General features: G+C 44.4%; 1 protein-coding gene across 2 annotated transcripts in view; it reads right to left on the reverse strand.

The window, feature by feature from the left end:
* The window catches only part of EGFR (epidermal growth factor receptor), a 156,272-nt gene that overhangs the window by 20,681 nt on the left and 117,037 nt on the right, over positions 1–18,554 (reverse strand). For both annotated transcript variants that reach the window (XM_061374947.1, XM_061374946.1), the window contains exons 6-15: positions 17,136–17,254; positions 15,591–15,732; positions 14,639–14,755; positions 13,970–14,096; positions 13,797–13,870; positions 12,523–12,613; positions 11,241–11,440; positions 9,509–9,641; positions 8,008–8,107; positions 5,919–6,076 (exon numbers count right to left, since the gene is read on the reverse strand). In XM_061374947.1, coding sequence (XP_061230931.1) covers positions 5,919–6,076; positions 8,008–8,107; positions 9,509–9,641; positions 11,241–11,440; positions 12,523–12,613; positions 13,797–13,870; positions 13,970–14,096; positions 14,639–14,755; positions 15,591–15,732; positions 17,136–17,254 — 1,261 coding nt within the window. The remainder of the gene's footprint in view (positions 1–5,918; positions 6,077–8,007; positions 8,108–9,508; positions 9,642–11,240; positions 11,441–12,522; positions 12,614–13,796; positions 13,871–13,969; positions 14,097–14,638; positions 14,756–15,590; positions 15,733–17,135; positions 17,255–18,554) is intronic.

The following is an 18,554-nucleotide window of genomic DNA, read 5'->3' on the forward strand; positions in this document are numbered from 1 at the left end:
CATGGACTCCCTGCTGTGCATGGACATCTGTGCTAGCGCAGAAGCTTAGGGCTGACTGTGGAGGAGGACAGAAGTAGCCTCTCCCCTGCACAAACACAGAAAGCCACATGGAAACGTGCCACTGCAGACCCTTCTGCATGATCCTTGTTTCTTGGTAAGTAAAAGATTCCAGTTTCCAGACTTTCTATTGCAATGGAGAACTTGGGTAGCAGGTACACAGTCCCATCAGAAAACAGCATTTGACAGCACTCCCTTCAGCCACAGTTTGTTGGTATGTGTCCATGATAATCTTATTTCAGCATCTAAGGTCTGATGTTGAAAGTGTAAACAGGAACAAGAGTTATCCAGACAGCCAGAAACTACTAACATGACATTCACCCTCCATTTGAGTTTAGGATGAAATTCATTTTGGCAGCACAAATGCAGAAAACAATACAGATGAAAACACAGTGACTGCATTCACTTGATGGTCTAATGGGTGTGAAAGGCACCACGCATTCCCTGAATGCTGCTGGGCTACAAGATTCATGCTCTTCTTGGGAACTGTGGTCTTTGTGGTATCTACTGAGCAAGAACAGCATTACAGAGAGGGTTACATCACCTCTGAAATGCAGAACACAGCAAGAAGAAAAGTCCAGTTCGTGGTATCCGCTCCCTGTGCTGACTGAAAGAAAATGGGCCATCTGAAACCAACTCCAGAGTTCAAACAGAGGGTAAGGAGTAAACCTGTGCCAGGAAAGCTGCTCTGCGTTCCCTTTTGCTGAGAGGAGGAACCAGCAGGTTTCCAAAATGGCAGGTAGAGGTGGAGATCTTATCTCATGACTTGTTCTAGGTCTAGGGGAGGAAGAGGTGAAGCAACTACTCATTTTATTGTGTTTTTGTTTGTTTCTTTTCATTACTCTGATCTTCCCTCATGTATTCGCCTTGTTTCTGGGCCAATGCAATGCTCCAAAACCCAGCATCTGGAAGGTCTTGTAAGTTCACTGGGCTCCCATGCAAGAATGTGCACCCTGGTGTCCTGGACATGCTGGAAGTGCTGTACATACTGGTTCCTGGATCCCGGGCGCCCAGCTTTGTTAGTGTTCCCTTTCTGCCTACACCTTGGGTTGTTTGCTCAGTTGCGTAACTAAGCACGTGCTTGGAGAGGCTGCACATGCAGCGCAGAACACCAGCTTGCTTAGGGTCACAGGAGATGTATCTCGCTCTACACCGGACTTCTCTATTTGGGTGCTCAACAGAAAACTGCTCTAGTACCCAAGACCTCATCCCACTCATGCTCTACCACACAGGTATGAATTTCTACATGCTAAGGCAACAAAGGATGAGCAGCTTGCACATAAGGATGTTAAATTTAAAAGACCTCACTTTATTCCAGAATCACAGAATCCCACTTTCACAGTAAAGAAGTTCTTCCTGATGTTAATGTGGAACCTTCTATGCTCCAGTTTACACCCATTGCCCCTTGTCCTATCACTGGATATCACTGAAAAAAGCCTAGCTCCATCATCCTGACACCCACCCGTTACATATTTGTAAACACTGATGAGGTCACCCCTCAGTCTCCTCTTCTCCAAGCTGAAGAGACCCAGCTCCTTCAGCCTCTCCTCATAAGGGAGGTGTTCCACTCCCTTAATCATCTTTGTGGCTCTGCGCTGGACTCTTTCAAGCAATTCCCTGTCCTTCTTGAACTGAGGGGCCCAGAACTGGATGCAATGTTCCAGATGCGGCCTAACCAAGGCAGAATAGAGGGGGAGGAGAACCCCTCTTGACCTACTAACCACACCCTTTCTAATGCACCCCAGGATGCCGTTTGTCTTCTTGGCCACAAGGGCACATCGCTGGCTCATGTTCATCCTCCTATCCACCAGGACCCCCAGGTCCCTTTCCCCTTCGCTACTTTTCAGCAGGTCAGTCCCCAGCCTGTACTGGAACCTGGGGTTGTTCTTCCCCAGATGCAAGACTCTACACTTGCCCTTGTTGAATTTCATCAAATTTCTCCCCACCCAACTCTCCAGCCTGTCCAGGTCTCGCTGAATGGCAGCACAGCCTTCTGGTGTGTCAGCCACTCCTCCCAGTTTAGTGTCATCAGCGAACTTGCTGAGAATACACTCGGTTCCCTCATCCAGGTCGTTGATGAAAATATTAAATGACTGTGGTCCCTCAAATTCTCTTTTCCTAAAAGTTCTGGTTTGCCATGCTCCTTTACAATGACAAGTCCTCTATGTGCTGCCTTACAGTAAAAAAAAATGGCTTGAGGAGATAGCATCTACAGTCTGAGGAATGACCAACCAGTTATTTCCCTACACCAGAAAGCAGAAGCAGGAGAAGTGTAGATTTTCATCTGTCCCCTTCTCTTTATAAATTATTTCCCACACAAACCCATCCATATCAAGTCTAGTGGGATAAAATAAAAAGGTGTTTGGGAAGAAAATGACATATCAGCTTGTGCTTTTCAAGTCCCATGTGATTTTCTGATTCATTTCACAAGTCTAAGAAGAAACAAAGCCTATGAAAAATATCCATCCAGGACTAAATATAACCATTTTTCTTACTGTGGAATTTTATGATGACATCCAACATAAGTAACTCAGGTTTTATGGAATCTAAACAATCACTTTTTCCACTCCTGAATCATTTTTCTTTTGCTTACAGAAACCAAAATGAGAAATGTGACCTTGTGTTATAAACTGCCTCAAGACCTTACGGATGTATCAGATGGAACCTAGCAGTGGTTGCAGTCTCTGAAATATTTCTCTGCCTATTGGAAAATTAGTGCTGTGTACAATCCTGGAAAAATATTGCATCCTGAACTCAGCATTTCATCTGTCTACGTAAATATTACTTGCCCCAGTACAGACATAGCTATTTATTTCCCAAACCCATCAAGATTTTAACAACTTTCTCCTCGACCCATAGTTCCTAATTTGATGTAAGCCAGGTTGCTATGATTTACAGCCTTTCAGAGAGGACTATAACAGCCTAAGTTACTCCACAGTCATAAAAGAAACTGAAAGTCATTGGGCTTTTTAAAGTCTTACAAGAACCTTTCTCTGCCCTTTCTTTCTCATTAACCTCCAGAATGTGACAAAGGCATCACATTTGTGCTGTGCTGCAGCAACCTTCCTTCTCATCCCCATCCAGCTGCTTTCTCACACCCCCTCCTAAAATCCCCTGGCATCTAACATGAAGACTGGTGAGGCACATAGTGTCGGTAGTGACTGCGGAGGCTGGATGCATCAGCCAGTGCTATTAACTACAGTAGTGGTTTCTCTCCTCCTTGCTCTTCGACCCCAGTGGCTGTGGCTGAATTAATTCCTGTACACTGGGAGAGTGGCAAAGGAAAACCAAATCCTTCAGCACAGAGCAGATTAATTAAGCTGGTGTGTGTCATTAGTTGCTTGAGTTATAAACTGAACAATTCCCAGGCTTTTGGAATGTTGCTCTCTTTATCGGAGCATATTTTCATAGCTGTACTAGAGGCAGAGCAAAAGGAAGCTTGTACAAAATCCCCAGGAGATTACAGGAGAAATGGGAGAGAAGGGATCTTTTGGGCTGAGCAGGAGAAAGCTTCCTCCATTCTGTTTTCTAACGAAGGCTGAGAAAACGACTCAGCAAAGAAGGTGAGACTAGACAGGGTTCTGCGCAGTGATACAAAAGAAGAGAAGCATTACCACTCAGCACACCTAAGTAAAAAAACCAAATTTCACAACAAAGCTCAGCTGGGGGGAGCAGTCCTCATTACTTCCAGCTTCTTCAAATAAGGACAATAAGAGCCAGATCCTGGAACCTCGTACTTGCATGACTCCTGAAGCCAGCACACTTAATCATGCTGATAAGATTTTGTGGGCTCTAGCCACGAAATTGGACAGGGACAGAAAAACCTTGCTGTTTTCTTGTTATGCAGAAATCGCTGAGAGTGTGGTTTCTAAGGATGCGAGAACTTTGTGAGACAGATGTTTTCCACCCACTGCTGATCACATCCCATTCCCGCAGCACAAGGGAAAGGCGTGAAGAGAAGTAAGCGGCATTACTGATTGATTGCCTTCAAGGGGACAATGCTGTGCCAGACTTCACATTCCCACATTACATCTCTGACACTGGCTCCCTACCCAACAATGCCACTGGCCTCACATGTTCCCTCTGTAAAGCAAATATAGTAACATAACCTTCTTCTAGTTCTCCGCAGCCCTTCAGGGATACAGTTTATTTCTTCTGCCACATTTGGGCAGCAACTTGAACAGGACCATTGAGCGTGTCCACAATATAACTGCGGCAAACTTAGCCCAGTTCTTTCATGCATCCATACTACTTTTTATGTTATGTTATGTCTTAATAACAGGGCCAAATACGCTGAGCCATATGTTGGGTACCCCTAATTTAGAATACATCTCTTTACCTCCATCTTGCAACAGATTCCTGTGGTACTCCCATCCTCTGCTAAAGCCAGTCAGGAATTGACTTTTCTGATGAAGTCTGCCCTGGGACTTGCTTGTGCACAAAGAGCCACCACATGGCTCCTCACTACATGCACGTCTGGCAGATTATGCTCTCCAAGTTTGCATTCATTTGAGTCTAGTGTTTGATCTCACTACTGAAGCTGCACAGTGGAAAGCCTTGTTCAGATGTGGTTACCCATTATGCTGTATTTTGATGTGGCCACTTAGAAGAAGGATATTGGATCACTGTGGCCAGTTTGTATCAGTAGGCACTACTGAGGTCATTAATAAAGAGTAAAGTTATTAAGATCCTGTTTCAACTGAGATCATTTGTTCTCAGGTGTGTGATGGGAAGCCTGATAAGCCTTGCCTGCTACTGCAACAAAAAAGAGGGGCACTGCTGTAAATCATAGCAACCCACATGGCTGTTAAAGCTACTATCTGAAAAACAGACCACTAGGAAAGGGTGGTACTTTTTGGCTTAACCCTTCATCTCCTTTTCTCCATGACAGCGGGGGCCTGGACAATTTGCTCTTTGATGACCTGGCAGTTGAATTAGCTAGTACAGTTGAATTAGTACAATGGGATCATGGTTCATCTGAGTATGTTGTAACTTCTCTCTTGCAACAAGTATTACAGGTATACTACAGGAGGATCTGGGATCAGACCTCCAGGGTACAGGGAAAAGGCCTGCAGAGGAAAAGACACCAAATGTGGGTGTTTTTTTCTTTGAAAGCATCGCAGTGCAACAACCAAGTCTCAATCCCTAAAACCTTTTATTGAACATCCCATGTCCTTTGCAGTTTGGAAACCAGGAGAGGAGATAGTTGTTACTTATTGTCATGTAGATTAAATGCGTGTTCAATTTACAGCTTGTTACAGGTGTCAGTTTAAGCATGCCCCCAAATGAGGACAAAAATGGTTTATACAGATTTGGTTTACTGTGATGCCCCATTAATAAAGTGACATTCAGGAGGCAAGCAAGGCTTTAAACTCAGACTAAGAGCTAGCATCTGGGAAGATGGAAAACCAGAAAACCACTGTGGTACCCCACTGGGATTTCCCCCTTAAAAAATGAAAGGTGCAGAGAAAAATGGCCCCCAGGAGCTCAGCATCCACCAGATGTCACTGATGATCCTCCCAAAACCAGAGGACCCAGCACCAAGCCAGGTGGGAAAAGAATCAAGAAATGCATCACTGGTGAGGAGCTCCGTAAATTCCAGGGAATTTCCTATTTAAATCAACAAACAAACATGTTTCAAACCCCTAAAACGCTGTTTTTCTTTTTTGCCTTCTGTGTAAAGATGAAGTGTCACTGAACTTTGCCTATCTACAAAGTCTGCTATGGTTTGCTTACATTACCTGTGTACTGGCCTTTCTCACTCTCTTTCTTCTTCTCAGTTGTTTGAAATGGGACCATCAGGAAGAGAAAGAGCTCAATTCAAGCTGTTCCCCTATTTCTTCCCCCCATCTTTTACTCACCCCCGGGTGCAGTTTGGATGGCAGAGCTGGCAAACAGCATTCCCATCGGCGTATTTCCAGACAAGGGTGTCATTCTCACCCAGAACTCCCGCCGGGCAGGATTTCACGCAGTGGGGGCCATCTATAAAATGGGCACACTTCATGCAATTGTCAGGGCCCTGCAAAGAGAAACAGCTTGTTTGTAATGCCGTTACACCAGCCTATTGAGGAGGAAATTCTCAAGATAAATCTAAATGGTTTTCACTGATGGAAGCTTTCAGCATCATCTGGTTTTATTACTTTGCTACCTGATATTCTTGCAAGTATTTCTCTTGTAAGATGGACCGTATGAAAGGTGGTACCTGATGTTTAAAGTGTTTAATTAAGCCTGATGTTTAACATTTTCTTAAGTTTCAGCTGCTTTTTTTGCCCCTGCTTCTGCCTGCTTGGAAAGCTTACATTTTGCATGCAAAATGGGGAATAATTTAGTAACATCTTGATAAAGGGTAAGCTGAAAAGCAGAGGGCCCAGCTGAGCCTGTTGCAATCTACCATCACACAGTGTAGAATGATGGACCTGGACCTGGTAACACCTCCCTAAAGTACTGGCCTCAAATGAATGTTTTCTTGGTTTCTCAGCATGGGTTCTCTCACTTGTTAGGAAGAAGCAAGGGATAATGGAGGCAACCCAAGGAGTCTGTAAATTGCGTTGTTTTTTACCTTGAAAAGCACTTCGTTTGTATTTAAAGGCATTGTCTTTAGCCATTTTTAGCTTAAATGTTTTTTATTCAGACTATAATAGCACCAGGAATGCACTACGTATTTTATAGTAGAGGAACCAGCAATTCTGGGTCAAATTCTACTACGGAGAAAACCAGACCTGAGCCACAGTGCCAGTTTCAGTGGGACTATAGTAAGACAGGCTATAGGAAGATTATCTTAATTACTGTAAAATCTAAGGGCCACTGTAATAGACTGATTTCTATGTGCTGGGCTAATATGGAACAAGGGGGCTGTCACTGCTTGCAGGAGTTTATAATGTTAATAATATCCCTGAGGCCATGGTAGTCTAAGCTAGAAGGGAAGATGGAAATGCTTCACATTACTGAGCAGTGACTCTTGAGACTCATGATGGGCAAGGGTTGAACACTCAACGGCTGCAGGGAATAGCAAGAAGTGTTTCAGGAGTTGGGTTAAGTAGCACAGAGAAGGATCTGTGATGGAAGCATGATATTTGATTTCAATTACCCCCCCCAAAAGAGAATTAGAGCTTTACAATCGAGATATTAGTTTGATCTGATTAAAAGGAAACTATTTGGTACCATTGCCAAACCGGACATTTCATTGCACAAAATAGTGTTCTCAAAATTAAAGAACAACAAAATTGAGGAAGACTGGATGACCAGCAAGACCGCATTGCATTGACTTCTCTAAAAGAAGCTTGAATGAATTGGAATATTTAAACGAGTTTGAATTTGGAATATTTAAATAAGCTTGAAAATCGAATTGTTTTGATTGCCTTTCTTTGAATATAATTTACACCTGCAATTACTTTAACATAGGCATTTACTGAAATCTCCTAGAGGCAGGAACATGGTTAGTGGAGGGAACGTGGTTCTAAGTAAAAACTGCTTCCTGCATAGTTTTTGGTAAGCATTTGGTCTTGGTGACAATTTTAGCATGGCTTTTCAAAAAGGCAAAAAGCTACCTGTTTAATCCATTACTTGAAGCAGGTTTTTTTCCTTTTCAATAAGGGAACCTATTTGTTCACACCAACTTGGCACTTCATTAGCTTCACGTTCCTGAAATACTTGCCAAGTTATGTATCACCACATACATAAGTAAACCTCTTTTTTTCCTCTCTCTAAAAGGCACAAAACAGAAAGGCCCAACAATACCTGGGACTTTGTATATGTTTGATGGATGACAAGAAAGAAAAGGTTCCCTTTCCAGTTTCTGCACCCCTGCCCCATAATCTTGACTTCCAACCCCTTTTATCTCTACTTCATCTTGGAGAAGTGTAAATGAGACCTCAGGATCATCTCAGCACAGGAAATACATATTAATACATGGTCTGAGGTGCAGGTTTGCTAAGCTGAATCTGCTCTTACAGGTCCAGTGCAGGTTGCGTTGTACATGGTGGAGTTCTGCACCAGGCACTCAGGGTGGCAGGGGAGGCACTTGGAATCCCTCTCAAACTCTCTTGGCTCCCTGGAAAACAAGAAAGGAGGAAAGAAATAATAAAACCCTAGGCTGATTAGTGACTGATAAACTGTGCTCATCTCCCCTTTTCCTGATTTTTCCAGCTTAAATAGATTGGGATGATGGTGCTGGGACAGGAGGAGGTACAGGGGGACCCTCCTGGCTACATCAGTAGCACTTGCTCAGTTCAACTAAGGGGAGGTAAAAGTAAGGGAAACTTGGTTGACGGTGAAACACACAGCACTCCAGATCGCACACTACAAATGAGTTTACTTTCCCTTTTAAGCTAACAACACGAATATTCACAACGATTTCCAAAGGCTTTTAACTGGTAGTGGAGCAAAGAGATCAGCAAAAACAGTTCAAGTGATTCCAAGGCTTCAAATAATAATTAGGGAAGTTAAACAGCAAAGCACTGGTAATTAAATTCATGCCCTCACTACAACACACAATGAATCATTAAAATATGAAAGTTGGGAACAGATGGTTTCAATAGCAATAAAGCTGTTCCACTTCAAGTAATGGTGTTATTAATTAAACTAAATCTACCCATCATTTGACACAAAAAATGCCCAGATCTGCCCTTCAGGTCATAATAGCTGCTGGCGGGAATTCACTTACAAAAAAGACAGCTGCTGAACTGCAAGCTGCTAGAGAAATACCATCATCAGGAGCACCAGCACCCTGTCAAGTACTTGCTTAATACTCATGGTTTTTGGAGGCCAAACTTGGAAAGGTTCATTAAAAATACCCCTGTAATTTTCAGTGCTTGATGTGCCTTTCCTGCCTACATCACCTGTAGAACTGACTGCAAGCCCCAGCCGGAGCCCTGACGCACAGGCAGTGATGTGTTTTCCTCTGCCTGAGTGAGGATGGAGCAGTAATTTTGCCTGAATCTGCTGCTCCCAGTCCTTTTGCAGACGAAAGTTCATTTTCCCTTGACTGTAACTTTGCAAACTACAGGGGCAAGCTGCTCATCTGAGCAAATATGAGTCCCTTTGTAACAAGGAAGCCTACCACATGGTGAAGCCCTGGCTCTGGGCGCAACTGAGCTCGCAGTGACACCAAATGGCTCTGGCTCTCACTTGATGTGCTAGACATGACAGGTATAGCTTGGATTTTCACTAGGGCTTTAAGGTCTGTTATTTCTTACGGGAAAGAAATGCAAGGCTTAGTCTCCCTGTGCCTCCAGATAGTCTCCTCATGGCTTAAGGGGATATTTTCTTGGCAGGAGCAAAATCCTAAGCAATGCTGCATGGGGAGGAAGAGGTACCTCAGGTGCTGGGCTCACACAAAATCTCTGCAAAGCTGGTGAAATCCCATGCAGCCAGAGACCCTATTTTTTGGATTTGTTTCTAGTTACAACACGTTTTAAACACTAAAACCCCTGAATCATTTCAGACACCTTACCCTTGCAGGATGTTGCACTGTTTCACACACTCCTTTTGGCGATCAAAAAACCTGCAGGAGAAGCAGTGGAAGGGCCCTGGTCCCCAGCAGCCCACATCTGAGCACAGGGGGTCACAAACATGCCTGGCAGCAGCTGGGAAAGAAAGAGAGACAAGAAAAGCCATGAACATCAAGGGAGGAGAAAGGGCAAACGAATCACTGCCAGTGACTCTATCCTGACCAGTTTCTCCAAAGCAGACATGAATGGTCCTGGCAGTGTGGAAAAGGAGTAATCATAATTCTCTTAATTTCCAAAGCCTGAAATTAAGAGTGATTTCTGGCCTTTCAAAATCAGAATGAACTCTTCTGTGACAGCTTAACAGCTGTACAATAAAGCTAAACCAGTATCAGACTATTGTGGTTTAATCCCAGCAGGCAACTAAGGACCATGCAGCCACTTGCTCTCTCACAACCCCCAGTGTGATGGGGAGAACTGGCAAAAAGGTAAAATCCATGGGCTGCAGTAAGAATAGTTTAATAATTGAAATATAATAATAGTAGTAATAATAATAATAATAATAGCAGTAGTAATTGCAATGAGAAGGGAGACAACAGACAGAAATAAACCCCAAGACAGACAAGTGATGCACAATGTGCCGGCTCACCACCCGCTGACCCAGCTCATCCCTGAGCAGCAATTGGAGCCTCCTGGCCAACTACCCCCAGTTTCTGCACTGAGCATGACCTGCTGTGGTACGGAATATCCCTTTGGTTAGTTCAGGTCAGCTCTCCTGGCTGTTTCCTCCTGGCTTCTTGTGCAACTCCTCACTGGCACAGCATGGGAAACTGAAGAGTCCTTGACTTAGCAAGCAACAACTAAAACATTGGTGTGTTATCAGCATTGTTCTCAGACTAATCCAAAACACAGCACTGCACCAGCTACTGGGAAGAAAGTTTACTCTATCCCAGCCAAAACCATGGCACAGGCTGAGAGAGTTTGGGTCATTCTGCCTGGAGAAGAGAAGGCTCTGGGGAGACGTTATGGCAGCCTTCCACAATACCTAAAGGGGCTTATAACAGCTCTTTACAAGGAAGGCCTGCAGTGACAGGACAAGGGGCAACAGTTTTAAACTCTAAGAGGGTATATTTAGATAGGGTATAAGGAAGAAATAGTTACAATGGGTGGTGACACTGGCACAGGGTGCCCAGAGAAGCTGTGGCTGCCCCATCCCTGGCAGTGTTCAAGGCCAGACTGGATGGGGCTTGGAGCATCCTGGTCTAGCGGAAGGTGTCCCTGTCTGTGACAGGGGGCTGGAACTGTATGAGCTTTAAGGTCTCTTCCCTAAACCATTCTAGGACTCTCTGATCAATTTCCGAAGTACAACAAAGTACAACTCTGCAAAGAGAAGCAGTAAGATTTTGGTCCAGGGACCACTGCAGTCACAAAGTCTGAACAACAGCTTCAGCCTGGTCAAAAAAGTCCAACGTTTGGAGTTAACTTCTGTGTCTTTCAACCCATATGGCTTCACTATGACTATAGTGGTGAGGAAGCTCCTTCCCATCTGCTGGACATGATGAAGTCCACATCCTTGGTGGGAAAAAAAAATCCCACTTTTCCCATACCATCTTCACTAAAGCAATATCACTGATGAATTTTGCATCCAGGGGGACAAAGAGAAAAAAGCATTGCTCAAATTAGTCTTGCATTTCAGCACAAGCTTCCATGGGGAGCAGGAAGGCAGTGCTGACTTACCACACTCATTTTTATTCCTGTTCTGTATAATCTTTGTTTTCTGGCTTGGAGTTGCAAACAGTCTTTGCCAGTCCATGGTGTCAGCATAGCAGAGGTTCTTGTTCTTCATAATGGCAACATCTCCATCACTGATTTCCTTGAGGGAGCGCAGCCCTAAGGACTGTATTTTCAAATTAACAACAGCAAGGGAATACTGGCCACTAAAATGGAGAGGGACAAAAAGAAAACACATGGAAGAAAGAGTAAGCAGGGTATTATTCAGCACTTTTTCTTTTGATTTTCAAATGCATGTTGCTGTGAACTGAATTTTGTCCAAGCGAGATGCGTCTCAGTCCTCTATACTGGTACATGACATTCCCATTGTAAACCAACTGCAATACTTATATCTGGTTTTGCATGGGCTTTTAAAGGTAAAATTGGCAGGACATGCATGCTCTGTCAAGTAAATTATGTGCAGCAATGACAGTAGATAGAGCGGCTCTTATTTTGTGCTGGTCCACCAAGCCACCCTTCCTCCTGGGGTAAGTCCAGGAGGGTGCTGGAGGCACCGCCAGTGTCCATACCATCTGGTAGACACAGTCTGGCCCCAGGCGCTCAGCTACCTCACATCCCAAAGCACTTCTGATAGTAACTTGCCCAGACTGCAAAGATCACTCTCTGTTCTACTTGTGCTTCCAGGCTGGTGAGGGAGAACCTGCTCCTGAGAGGCAGTCTCAGGGCAGCCCCTCACATGCGACACAGAGACGAGGGTTTCACTCCCCAGGACACACTATCTACTGCTACAAATATGGTACTATACTCCTTGACAGGTTTTTCTTATTTTGCATCAGCTTGGAGAAGAGAAGGGTCCTTAAGGGGAGACCTTAGAGCAGCTCCAGTGCCTAAAGGGGCTACAGGAAACCTGGAGAGGGGCTTTGGAGAAGGGCCTGTAGGGACAGGACAAGGAGAATGGCTTTAACCTGACAGAGGGGAGACTGAGACGAGCTCTTAGGCAGAAGTTCTTCACTGTGAGGGTGCTGAGGCGCTGGCACAGGGTGCCCAGAGAAGCTGTGGCTGCCCCATCCCTGGCAGTGTTCAAGGCCAGGTTGGACACAGGGGCTTGGAGCAACCTGCTCAAGTGGAAGGTGTCCCTGCCTGTGGCAGGGGGCTGGAACTGGATGAGCTTTAAGTTCTCTTTCCATCTCAAACCATGATGATTCTATGAAGACACCTGAGTGTCACACTGTTCAATACCTTGGTGTGCTCAGACAAGCGCAGCTGCTCTGACACATGATTTACTTACTGTTGCTTGGTTCTGCCTCGTATAATCTCCAGATTTTCAAAAGCATAGAGATCAGTGGCATTTTCAGGCCAGGCCTGTATCAACAAAAATCCTGAAAAGAAGAAAAGAAGATACGGAAGTAATAATAATAATAAACAGCAAACAGTGGTCAGTATTGACAGCAGGACTTCCTCTCCCTGTGCTGGGAGAAGGTGCTTGTGCTTTCCCTATGCTTATCTGAGAATCTCAAGAGTAAAACATGACATTTTAGGGAACAGGGAGATATTTTTAGACCTCGCTTTATAAAGAGTTTACTACTTATCCCACCATGAGGGCTTAAGGAGAGTAAGAGATGATTGTGCTGGTGAGCCACATATCCTCGCCACGCTGAGCCACCGATGATAACAACTCCTTCCAGAGATACCCTAGCTGAGAGGCTGCCGGCTCTGGTGCTGTGGGAGAAAGGTACCACTCCCTCCTACAGTGAGATACCCTCAGGGAACAGGTAGACTGAAGAGAAAGCAGGAACAGAGCAGAACTGACAGCGCTCAGAGTGGATTAGCTAAGGCAAGCGTGTTTCCCTGCTCAGCAGGGAGGGGGAGAACCTGGTCGATTGCAGACTGCTGTATGAAGCTCTGGGATTAGTCACTGCTACCCTGGAGGGAACCAGAGAGGTAAGAGACAGAAAGAAATGGGGAACTGGAGTCATGCCTGTGGACCCAGCTCTAATGTTACACACATTTTATAATGAGTTGAGCAAAATTAGTTTTAATTGATCCTTGGCACAAGACGGTGGCTGAGCACTCTGATGGCCACTTTGTGCTCGTGGAGACACCTTCACCCCAAGGAAGAACTCTTCAGGCTGGAGAGGGTGTCTCTGTGAGGATGATGCAAGTCCCTAAGCATGCTTCCCTAAGGAGCTGCTGAAAGGTTTTCCATAAATAGAAACACATTTGGCTGTTTTCAGCTGGAGTGGCACTCCTCTGCATCACCACATACTTCTTGGGTGGCTGAGGATCTCCTCTGCTTTTACTGTTTGCTATGACTGACAGCTCAGCAGAAGGAATGGCCTGGCCAAACCACACACCTTGGATGGGAGACCCATACAGGTTACATGGGTGTAATGCTGGCGAGGTGCTGCTGACCATCTCTGTGAAGAGTGAGCCCTGTAGCTCAAGAGACAGAAACCGTTCTCTTGCATTTCTCCTCACATGCTTAAAACACTTCCCTTCTTTCCTTTTGTGTTTTTGGCAGTACCAGTCAGAGAATATCTCAGCTCAAACCCCATTGCTAACCTGTGATTTCTTTGACTGTTTTGAAGACATCCAGCTTTTTGGGGTCCAAAGGTAGGGTCTTTGTGAAGGCATCACTGAAACAAACAGAACAAGGGATTGGTAAAAGAACAGCTCAACTTGAATTTCTCCCTAGTCCTTCTCCTCCAGTGCTAAATGACCAGCAGGCAACTTACCCTAGAAATGCAACTGGGAGGATGCTTACATCCCCATTGATTTTGGTACAGTTTTTGAAGGAATCAATGTTTGTGGCATTTATGGAGAGGATCCCTTTAAGTTCACCTATTCCAATGCCGTTGCACACTGTTAAAAGAGAGATACAAAAGTCAGGGAGGGAGAAGAGTAAAGCTCAGTCACCTGGAAGGGAACAGACATGGAGATGCCATTAGTCCAGAAAGCACTCCCGTACTTTCGAACCTACCATTGTAAGATGAGTTTCATTGATCTTTTGCCTACTTTTGCTTCCCGTAAAGCACCACAGGGTGCAAGCTTCCTGCTTGCCCAGTTGTGCAGCTCTGCTTTGAGCATCTCTACTAATGCCCTTCTCTCTGTCCCATTTTGATTTTATTCCCATTTGATAAAATACTAAGAAGAACAAATGATGGAGAAGGTTTACGTGAAGATAGACATACTGCACAGTTTATCCACTGCACTTGTGGTGTATCCCAGCTGGAATGCATGCTCCACAGCCATGTTTCTTAATCAAACCACTTGTCAAATCTTCAAACTATCACTGAATATTTATATTGAATTTGCACTTAATTAAGGTCAGAACTACATGTACTTTTTCGAGCAAGTTACCTATCATCTCAAAGCCTTACTGGCTTATTCCATGATTGTCATACCTTTGCTGCACAGCCCATCACACTTTTTACACTTCCGAACACCATTTTCTTCCACTTCATAAGTATCAGTATTACAGGAGCGAACACAGGAGCCGTGGTCTGTCACCACGTAGTTGTCTGGATAAAACAAGGATGCAAAGGTCATTGAAATACAAGAGGCTGCACAGGCACTTCAATACTAGGACAAAGAAAAGGGGGGAGGAGTTGAACTTTTGGCATACTTAAAGTACAGGCATCAGTTCTGAATTCTCACAAACATCCTTTGAAGGCAGATGGGGATACAGTGCTATCACTGTTTTATAGAGAGGGGAACAGTCACAGAAGGATAAAACAACACTGCCAGGTCAGGTCAGGCTGTGCAGCAATGCCATTATCAGAACCAGTACATGGCACTTTTGATCTCTCACCTTCACTCACCCTTCCCAGGCTAAGGGCCTGTCAGGGCAATGTTCAGTCTCAGTTCTATATGCTAAATCCTCTCCTACACTTACATCTTTATGGGTTAAAAAACATGGACATGGAACAGTGTGAAGGAAAAAGCAAGTGCCTGTATAGGAAGCCATGATCAGTGGCCTTGAGAAGAGTGTTTAAACCAAAAACTTTCTACCAGTCCTAATTAAGAACCAGTTAAGAGCTGATACTGCTTTGGCAATCCACAGGACTGATCACATATGGCTGTTGTTTTGATGATTCTCATTAGATGTTTTTGTCCCAGTCAAGAGAAAAATCCTCACAAGTCAAAATTCCATGGTTAAAAATCAGGGAAGGTGATGGATGCAGGCAGTCTCAAGAGGCTATTTACCAGCTATTCCGTCATTTTTGTCACCTGTTCCTGGTTCCCAGAGAAGCAGAGGATAACAAGGAGGTCCTCCTGGCCACCACATGGAGGGAAGACACAGGTCCCTTCCCACCTCCCCACCTCCTCTGTGGCTGCAGTCTGAAATAAACTTACGTGGACATTCCCTCACACAAGTGGCTCCAAAGCTGTATTTTCCATCAGGGTTGACATCCATCTGATAAGTGGTGGGGTTATACAGGACCAATGGAGGACATGTATCCTTGCACGTAGCATCGTCCCGAAACTTGCGACATGCCTATCATTGAACAACACCTCCCATTAAACTGCTTTCTCCTTAAAAAGTGACAGTGGTTTTACATTAGCTTTTTCAAAACACTCTGATGTGCTCATCTCTTTCCTGCTTAGGAAATCCCAAGCAGCTACAGGGGTGGTTCCTTATGCTTGAAGGTGAAAGGTTGCTTCAGGTCAGGCAATTGAGTTTAATATTTGGGGGGAGAAAAAAGAGAGAGAATATGAGGTTTTCTTGTTCCGAACAAGAAACCTTGGCACTGACAGGAGAGCTGCTGGGATTCACGTGGGAACAGGAGCAAATCTGCATGCCTTAGACAGAAAAATTTTCCCTACAAGCAGTAACCAGATCAAGACATACAGTACGTTTCTTGGCTGCTTTTTAATAACCTAAATCAAATCAAGTCCTTTCCTGCTGATTACTGACTTTTCTGGCTAAATATTAAACTGAAGCCATTATATTTTGCTGCGAGTAATGAACAATTTAGGAGGCATTTATGAAGGACAAGTTGATTCTTCCAATATAATTCTGCATAAAATTAATAATCACTCTATTTTCCCCTTTTATCTTCCCTAGCTTTCCAGTTGAGAGAGAATAACTGTCTTCCCTGTGAGCCAGTAAAGGGCACCATAGCCTTGCAATTTATAAAGGGACCAGGAATGCAAATAACAACAAAACCTGGATCGAACAGTTTCCGGAGCAATTACTTAGGTATCATTTAATTCAGAATGAAATGCAAACATGGAGCAGAGTTAAAACCACAGTGCACACCAACACCCCCTGAAACTCTTGTAGAAAAGCAATGGGATGTTTTCTTTTTCCCCAAAAAAGCTCCATTGCTCCTTCTCCCTCCACTGCCCCAGGGTCCTCTAAACACAATGCTTTTGTGGCAAGTGAAAAACAGAAATGGAAACCTTAATTTCATTGTCTGAAGTTCAATGAAAGGCAAAAAATGTGCAGATCCATCACACCTTAATCCCCTTAGAAGTTCTTGCTCTAGTAAACCAAGATTATTACTGACTAGCACTAAAGAGCACAAGGCAATGCAAACCACTGCACTGTGGTGGCAGCTGAAGACCTGGGGACCTGCCTACATGGGAAAGTCACCCTAGAGCAAACACTTAGTTGCCCTGCAACAGCTTTGAGCAGCTTTGAGTTCACTGGGGTCTCAAAGGCACCGACACTGTTTTAACATGTGCTAGGAAGGTCCACCTGCAAAGTCAGTAACGACTAACTCAGGGCCAAGTTTGTGTTCTCTTCCTTTGAGGAAGTGCTGGAGCACCCTCCAGGTCAGCATCTCTCAGAGGCATTCTGGGATGGAAGAAGGCTAGAGGACATGCAGCTGAAAGCCTGCCTCGCTGTGCCAGGGATTTATGGTTATGGTTATGGAGGTGGTGTAGAATGGTTACCAGGCAGTCACTCTCCCGAGGCCCTGTGCACCCTGCAGCACACTGGTTATGGCAGCAGTCGCTGGGCACCTTTCCCCTGCACCGGCCAGAGCACTGCTGGGCACAGATGACTTTCGTTACTGGAAGACACAATAAAAAAGGAAAAACGCATCAGGAATGAAGAATGTTTAAGCTGTATTTGCTGCAATGAGATCAGAAAATATAGAGAAAAAGTCTGGTGCAGGATCTGTGCTAGATTTTCCCCAGAGGATGCATATTCTGTCCTCATCTAAGGCCAAAGCTTGGGAGGGGTGAGAGCTGGTGTGGGTGGTGGTGAGAAGGGGTTGTGCTCAACCAGTAGTTATCTTGGCTCTTGTGAGGTGCTAAGCACTTTGGTCCAAGCCAGCAAACCATGTCCTGCTTAGAAAGAGCATCCAGGTCCCTGTGGCATCAATGCTTTAAACTGTGAAAAACTCCTTAGAGTCCCTACATCACACAGCTCGGCAACAGAGCAGGATCTGACCCATTTTGTTGAGAAGATCTGCTATTATTAGTGCTAGCTTTGGGAAAGATGACATGACAAGAGTACTGCCAGGACTCTCTACTATAACAGGAAACCGTATACTGTTGGCATGGGGTTAGGATCCTTTCGGTGCACTAGAAGCATTTCTGCATTGCAGAGAGAGGGGACACCTACTCAGCAAACCCATTTCATACACATGTTGTATCAGTTTAGTTTAGGCTGCAATTCCTTGGCCAAATTTTATCTTCATTACTCAACTCCCACAGAGTTTGCACCAGCGCAGCAACCCGGAGGAAGAACTGGCCCCAGTTCAGCTTTTTTTCAGGGAAGCAAAAACTGCCTGCAACATTTTGTGGAGAATCAGGAAATCGTCTCCATTTGAATATCAAAGCATGTGTTTGAACCAGAGACCCAAAATGGGATTGTTTGTTCTCCATAATTACCGATCCACAGACCTTGGCAATAGACATCAGAGAAACCCGATGGCTAATCTGCTGCATTACAGCACCCTGAGCATTTCAGCTGTGCACTACAGTAACTGATACCAACTTCACAGTTGGCACAAATGAGTTACAATATCACCAGGAACTCATGTAAGTCCAAAGCAGATGGTTGTTAATTAACAGAAAACTATTGGAAAATACAGCCTGCTACAGGGTATATAACAGGGATTTAAAAAAAGAATCCTATTTTTTTTTCCTATTACACACTTTTGTATCCAAACTTTATTCTCATTTTTCTTGTAGGCCTGTAAGCAAGGTATCATATTTTCAAAGAAACAGATTATTTCCACAATAGGCATTAGCTTCTCTGATAGCAACTCCTCTATTCAACTAGAAACAGGGCAATAGGAGGCACATTGTTCTACACGAACAGCATTTTGATCTGATTTTTTTCATAGGCATCAGCAGGGGAGT

The sequence above is a fragment of the Neopsephotus bourkii genome, unplaced genomic scaffold, assembly GCF_033783945.1.
Source record: "Neopsephotus bourkii isolate Nb327-2 ecotype Australia unplaced genomic scaffold, CSIRO-AGI_Nbou_v1 NB_1655, whole genome shotgun sequence".
NCBI classification, from domain to species: domain Eukaryota; kingdom Metazoa; phylum Chordata; class Aves; order Psittaciformes; family Psittacidae; genus Neopsephotus; species Neopsephotus bourkii.